We start from the raw sequence: 7,826 nt of genomic DNA on the forward strand, positions 1-7,826 counted from the left end.
AAGCGCTTTACTTCTATGTAAAACTTTCCGTCATGAATTCGAATTTCATTGGATTCCAATGCGAATATTGGACACGGAATGAGGAACCCCCAAAAAATTGATAAAGTAGACCATGTTAGTATTCTTTGTAGATTGAATTTGTGGCAAAAGATATTTTAAATATGTTTTTAATATGAATTTCTAGAAATCATTTAAATTTAATCTTGGTTAAGGTTCAAATTTTCTTTTTCCAACAACAATTTCCTAGAGACGCACACATGGTTGTACAATATTGCTTTTGGAGGCATAATATGAATTTGCTTTATCTCTATTCTTTTCTCCTTTCTCCTTTCTCCTTCTCTAGTCTTTCTTTATTTGTACCATGTTACGTTGGGGGCATCTCATCATTTGGATAAATGACAAATTTATTTCATAGAATAATAGTAAGATCGCGTCTCTGTCATTTTGATGACGGGTAAGATACCTGTCATTCGTCGAAAATATTGTGAACTTTTTGAGTTTTGTTCCATTCTCCAATCTTGTTCTTCACTACTTGTAATGTTCCTTAAAAGATGGAAACAATTTATTTTTTTTGTGGTTTTTTCGAATCAGTATGTTTGTCATCATTATAACGTCATCACTACTCATCTTTTATTAACGAGTTTATTTATGCCCTCAAACTTATACTAACACTCTACTAACCACGAATTTTGGACAGCCTATGAGCAATTTAAAAACAACAACAACATATATATACTATAATAAAACCAGAGGTATAATGCTGCCGCACAACGACACAAATAAATGACAAAGTACGAGAAGGGGGACTAAGATTCTAATATAAAGTTTTAGAGCAAACCTGTGCAAGATAACAACTTTTAATTAATTTGTTCAACTTGCAGTTTTAAATTCATATACATCACGAGTCATACTTCACTTATTGGTGGTCAAAATTTAGTTTGTTCATTTCCAAAGGGATCTTTTCTTCCTAATATTTGTGCAGTTTTTCTAGGCTCCTACGTTTACAAATACTACTGTAGCTATTTAAGTAGTCAGGGAAAGACTAACAAGAAATGTCACTATATTGTTTGAGGGTTTTGAAAAAATGGGGGTTTTATCAAGATTGCACAAGCTTTGCCTTCCTGGTCAAGCCTTCACTCCCAGTCCTATACCTTTGGTGTTTTTATACTCCAAACAGCAAGTAGATACAATATTCCCAAATGGACCTAAACAACAACTATCTAAATTTCTAGAGATCTCTTTGTCAAAAACATTAACTTGTTACTATCCATGGGCAGGACGTCTAAAAGATAATGCCACTGTAGAATGCAATGATGTTGGAGCCGAGTACTTTGAAGTTCAAATTAATTCTCCAATGGATGAAGTTGTTCATCACTCAGATTCAAGAATCAAGGATATGGTCACATTTCCTCAAGGTGCAACATGGGGAAATTGTACAGATCGTGCTTTAGCTATAGCACAACTCATCCATTTCGAGTGCGGAGAAATAGCAATCAGTGTCTGCTTATCACACAAGGTGGGAGATGGATGCAGTTGCTACTGGTTTTTAAGGGATGGGGCCTCATTAACACGAGGTCCAAACGCGAAAATCGCATCTACTCCATACTTTGTTGAGGATTCTGTAATACTGTCACCACTGCCTGATGGTCCTCTTGTTTCCCCAGTGAGTAAAAAAAAGCAAGAATATATAGAAAAGACTTTTGATTTCTCTATTTAAAAAAATCAGTTGGTCCAATACACAAATATTTGAAAAAGTGTTTCACCTCCATTGGGAATCTTCTAACAGTCTGGCATGTCGACACTAATATACAATAGTAGTAGAGAAGGAGACTTCAATTTGTCAAAAGTAGTTGCTGATATAAGAAACTCAAAACAGAAGCTCTTGAGCAGAGATAATTAATATCAAAGAAAATGAGTGGGCTTCAGAGATACTAAATGCATATAAAAAAGGAAAGGGGCCTATGCCAGTTCCCGTTCTAAGATCAAGATTTTGTATGGGGGAAGCCAAGTAGAGCACGCTTAGGAGGTCATTTCGTAGGCAAGTAGTTTCCTTGATAAGTACCTATAATGGACGAATACAAGCCTCCGTCCACTTAAATAAACAAAAAATGCATGTCTTTGAGAATGATGAGCACCTTCTCCGGTTTGCTGCTCCTACTGGTCAGGATGTTGTTCTGGAGAAGCACTACTAATATGACTTCATCGGATATTAAAGGGACGGATGCTTCTGATTCATGTCTCTTTTCTTTTTCAAATAACTGTTAGAGACTGCTTTAGTCAGTTTCCTTTCTAGATGTTTCTTTCTTTTTGTGTTGTTTTTTTCTTGTAGAACATAATTACTGGTAGTCTTGATGGTTGTTTCCAGTCACCATTGTGTTCTCATAATTACACCCTTCTACGTACACTAAAAAAAAGGGGAAACAATCGATCGATTGTTGGTCGATAATTGACAAAAATCGACCGAAAAATGACTGATTCGTGATGGTCGATAGATATTAATTTGAGTGCCCATATGAATTACTAAGAAATTGGTTCTTTACCGTGTTTCTTAAGCGAAAAGTAAACAAGCAATAAAATGAACACAGTGATTTTTACTTGGAAAATCACCCGTCTCAAAGGTGCAAAAACTACGACCTACCAAGTAGGATTTTCAAGCTCCAACTCCACTAGAACAATGAGCCAAAATGTATCAATTACAATATTGTAATTAAATACTGTCAAGTACTCCTACTACTCCTATTTGATTCACAAGTAACTCTAACTTGTAAAACCAAACACTCAGTCCAACTCACTAATTCTTTATAACACTTGATTACAACTCAATTTCCTAAAACACATTTACTTGACTAACTCGAGAAGAGTACAAGACAAGTACTCAACACAAGTGAACTACTTTATGAGTGTTGTTGATATGTAAAAGGATAGTTCAGAAGTCCAAACTCAATCCTATTTAAACACGACTTGAGATCTTCTAGGAGTCTTATTCATAATCAACTTCCTCTTTGATAGTACTCCTACTGTTCTAAGGATTCCACAAGCTTTGGGACTTTTATCTCTGACAGACTTATCCATATCTTCTTGAGCAACGACCTTTATTACTTACAACAACCATCTTCCACCAAACTCGAACCTGGTAACTTTGAGATAAAGTTACAATGTCTTGTACAAACGTATAAGTATCAATCATGAGGAGTTAATCCTTTAACTTGAGAAACTAGTTCTTCACCCAGTTAAACAACTACATTGAGTACCTGGTTATTTGAATAATTAGTCACATTTTGTTAATCATCAAAACATCAATACTCAACAAATTCCCCCTTTTTGATGACAAATAATGTACCCAGAATCATCAATCAAAGAACCAAATGATCACACAAAATACATGTATTTCCCCACCTTATCTTCCCCCTTTTGGCATCATTGAAAAAATACAAACAAATGTTAAACAGTAAGCACAAGAGTGCAAATCAGTAAAGTAAGCTGATGATCCAAAAGAGTGCAAATCAGTAAAGTAAAGGAATGAGAGACAATAAGTAGTGCCAAAAAAATCCCATGGACTTATCTTCATCATTAGAACACAATAAACTAAGCATACTGCAGACAGCTCAGACTAAGAAAGAAAAAGAACAAAAGATAAGACATCACTAAAAAGGCAAACGAACTAAGGACGCCGGGAATGAACATGCTCAAGGGTTAGAGGCAGAGGGAGTCAAGGCTTTCACAAGGGTAGCAATCTGTTGAGCATGGGCCTCCCTATCTCTTCGGAGCTCTTCCCTGATTTGCTTAGTTTTTGTCTCAGTTCATTACTGTATTCACGAAGCTTGGCATTCTCTTCAATAACCAGCTCCAACCTCTTGCTGAATTCTGCAACCCTACTGCTCCGAGGAAGAATGGCAGATCCTGTGGGTCCTCTAGCCTTGATCTACTCATAGCCACAATGCTTGAGGGTAACAATATCTAAAACATCATTGTGGTTTCCAAACTTAAGTTGTGGTAAGGCAATGTTGAGCTTGTCAAATAACTTAGTTAACATGAAACCATATGGCATAGCATGCTTTGGTTTGGAGGTATCTACAGCTCTTGTCATGTGCTGAATCATCAGGCTAGGGAGATTGATAGGTCGACTAGTGTTAAGCAGTTCCATCACAGCCATGTCTAGTAGACTACTCTCACACCTTCTCTCAGATCTCTGAAGAATGCATGAGTTTACTAATTGAAACAATAGCTTATGAAAGGGGTCATATCAGTCTTGTACATTTTCTGGGGAGCATCTAGTTCAAACTTTTTGGAGAACTTCCTAGTGACCTAAATGCCAGTGTCAACATCATTGTCTATGGTTGGCCACTTCTTCTTCAAATAATTATCAAATCCTAAAGAAGGGATATTCAAAAGTATTTTGAGTTCCTCAGCATCAAACTCCATGTCGAAACCCCCTACTTTACTATTGACTACCTTCCCATCAAAACTGAAATTTGTGTAGAATTCCACCACAGCAGAAACACATACTGTGGGTAAAGCTTTGACAAACATGTGTTTCTACCCCATGTAGCTCAAGTTTCTCTACCAGTTGAGCCATTCCCTTCTCATCAGTGTTTGCAAGAATCTTCTCATTTAGTATTTTTTTTGTTCTTAAACTCTGTGAGTTGATCAACTGCAACTGAAATATTCTTTTTTGTCATACCCCTACTAGCCCTTGCAGAAGAGGTAGCAGGTTTGGTGACTCCCCTTTTCTTTGGTGATGCAGATTCATCTTCTCAATCTACCTCAACAACAGGTTCCACAATTGAAACCTTCTTCTTTGGCTTCTTTGCACTTTTGGACTACTTCATGATTTGTGCATCAACAACTTTCTTTTACTCCTTGTGAGAGGAGTTCTAGCAGGAGGAACCACTTCTTTCCTTGTTGAAACTATTGTCTTTGTAGCTTTCTCAGTGGTCTTTCTGAGCTTCTTCCCTACCTCAGATAGTGTTACATCATCTTCATCACTGCTAACTTCTTTATCTCCAGTGAAGGGAGCCAACAGAGACCCAAGTTCTTGAGCCCTCATCTCCTCACCAATTTCTTCTGAAGGGGATATGACAGTGTTTCCAATTGGCATAGAGCCTTTTCACTCACATTCCCTTCTTCTTCCTCACTCTCATCATTACCTTCGTCACTCTCACCTACCTTTTCTTGATCCTCTCCCTCACTTTCAGAAACCTTATTTTCTTCACTCTGATTTTCTTCTTTTGCAGAATTATTAGCATGTTCACCTATCTTATATATATATCACTCTCCTTCTTATCTCCAGATACTCCCTCATTCTTACTCTTTCCTTCTTTATTGACTATGTTTTGTGCTTCATGTTCCTCATGACTGGTCACTACTTCTTCTTCCTTCTCACCTTCATCATCTTCCCCATCCTCAGTCTAGCTAAAATTAAGGCTATCAGATGCCTCCTTTTGTACTGGTACTTTACATCCTCCCCCTTCAACCACAGGCTCCACAACCGCTATATCTACCTCCTTTCCCAAGCCCCATATATGTTCTTCTACTATGAATATCTCTTTTGGTGACTTCTTACTCGTAGGTGGAAGAGTGTCTAGGGGTGCAACATCAATAGCAGAAGCCAAAATATTTAACTTGGAAGCAGAATGTGATACCTTATCAGTAGTGTCTATACCCGATTCCCCCTAAATCATAGATTCCTTGACTCCAGAGTCACTTTGCGTAGCAGTCTCAGGCACTTTCTTGACAGATTTTCTTGAAGTTGCTTTGACCTTTGCTGTCCTAGAGATATTTTTCGTAGGAATCTCAGGTGCATGGGTAGTGGATTTTGAAGGAGGAGGTGCAGTGGAGATGGGAATAACAGGATTAGCAGTAGTAGGAGCAGGGGAGGATGATGTAGGTATGGTGGAGGATATTGATAGAGAAGGAACTGGTGTGGATATGGGTTCTCTTGAAGGCTTGACATTTTTCTTTGATATGGGCTTCAAGATTTTGGATTTTGCTTCACCCATGGTTGATGATTTAACTTTAGAGGGTGTTTGACTGTCTTTAAGCATGGTGATCAGATGAGAACCTCGAAGAAGAGAATGGAAGGGTTAGTTCTTGATACTTGCTTTCGATTTTTGCTTAGGGTTTGACAGGAACAGTGAGGTTAGAGAAGTTGATCATAAGGGCCTTTTAAAGGTGTTACTCCTGATTTGACTGGAAGGGAGAATGTGACTGAGTTTGAGTTCTAACGAGACTCTGATAATGGTTACTTTGATTGTAAGGTTTTAAGGAGTAATTGATCTCTAATTACATAAGGATTCCCCCTTACTCTTTGACTAGAAGAGGACTAGAAGTGATGCCAACTGAAATAAAAGTGTGAGTATAGCAGTAATTTAAGAGTACAAGTTCTGGTGACTTAAGACAGTCTGGCACATACCTGAGTCAAAGAACCTAATTCCTTATTCGTTTCTGCAATAAAACTTCAACACTTCATATTAGTATCATGCAACACAGTTATCAGCCATACTTTCTATGCGAGTGTGTGAGCTTAATACAAGCACAAAGCTAAATCAAACATATTGTACTTAAATATCTACGTCTTATTATGTTTTTTTCTAACCAATCACTGGAGTCAACTTAGTGGGAGGAGTTGATTAGACCTACTTCTAGTCTATTCCTTTCAAAGTGATCCATACTTAGAGCTTTAGTAAAAATATCAGCAATTTGATTTTCAATTTTACAGAAGTTAATTGAGATATTTCCTTTTTCAACATTGTCTCTGAGAAAGTGCTATTTAATGTCAATGTGCTTGGTTCTTTTATGCTGACATGGATTTTTTGTAATGTTTATGGCACTGGTGTTATTACAGAAAATGGGAACACAATCAACAAATATACCATAATCCCTTAGCTGTTGTCTTGTCCATAGTAACTGAGTACAACAGGATGCTGCTGCCACATATTAAGCCTCAGTTGCATATAATGCCATTGAGTTTTGCTTCTTGATTCCCCAAGACACGAGACAAGAACCTAGAAAATGTGTTATTCTTGAAGTGCTTTTCTTGTCAACATGAAAACCTGCATAGTCAGCATCAGCATAACCAACTAGATCAAAGTTGTACCCTCGGGGATACCATAGATAGAGGGCAGGGGTCATTTTGAGATATCTTAGTATTCTTTTGACAACTTTCGAGTGGGATTCCTTGTGATTTGCCTGAAATCTTGCACATAATCCCACACTAAATACTATATCAGGCATGCTTGCTGTGAGGTACAATAGTGACCCATTATTCCTCTATATAGCTTTTGTTTCACATTTTCCCTTCTTCATCAAGGTCCAGCTTTGTTGCAATGACAATGGGGTATCAATAGACTTGAAGGAGTGCATGTTGAATTTCCTGAGTATCTCTTTGATATATTTCTGCTGATGTATTGTATCATGGTTCCAGTAGATGTTTTCTTGATTTGTAGCATCAGAAAGAAGTTCAGTTCACCCACCATGCTCACTTCAAACTCATTCCCCATGTCTTAGAAAATTCCTCGCACATTGCTTCATTGGTAGCTTCAAAGATAATATCATCCATATACACTTGCACAATCAGGATATTCCTCCCTTTACTCCTTAGAAATAGAGTGTTGTCCACCTTTCCTCCTACAAAGTTGTTAGCTAAGAGGAATTTTGAGAGCCTTTCATACCAAGCTCTAGGAGCCTGTTTCAGACCATAAAGAGCTTTATCTAGTTTGAACACATGGTCAGAAAATTCTTCACTTTCAAATCAAGGAGGTTGTTTGACAAACACTTCCTCCTTTAGGTACCCATTTAAAAAGGTACTCTTTACATCCATTTGGTAA

The 7,826-nt window shown here is 37.5% G+C and overlaps 1 protein-coding gene across 1 annotated transcript; it reads left to right on the top strand.

The window, feature by feature from the left end:
- The first annotated feature begins 1,084 nt into the window (after window positions 1-1,084).
- Window positions 1,085-1,900, top strand: LOC104101344 (acyltransferase Pun1-like). Its single transcript, XM_009608781.1, has 2 exons — window positions 1,085-1,663; window positions 1,787-1,900. The coding sequence occupies exons 1-2, from the start codon at window positions 1,085-1,087 to the stop codon at window positions 1,898-1,900; spliced, it is 693 nt and encodes a 230-aa protein (XP_009607076.1).
- Window positions 1,901-7,826: the final 5,926 nt, after the last annotated feature.

Source organism: Nicotiana tomentosiformis, chromosome 6 (genome assembly GCF_000390325.3).
Source record: "Nicotiana tomentosiformis chromosome 6, ASM39032v3, whole genome shotgun sequence".
NCBI lineage: Eukaryota > Viridiplantae > Streptophyta > Magnoliopsida > Solanales > Solanaceae > Nicotiana > Nicotiana tomentosiformis.

Bases quoted from the DNA above. Each gene is read 5' to 3' on its own strand.
- LOC104101344 (XM_009608781.1), top strand. From the start codon at position 1,085: ATGGGGGTTTTATCAAGATTGCACAAGCTTTGCCTTCCTGGTCAAGCC. The intron at 1,664-1,786 runs GTGAGTAAAAAA...ATCTTCTAACAG, and splicing joins ATGGTCCTCTTGTTTCCCCA to TCTGGCATGTCGACACTAAT.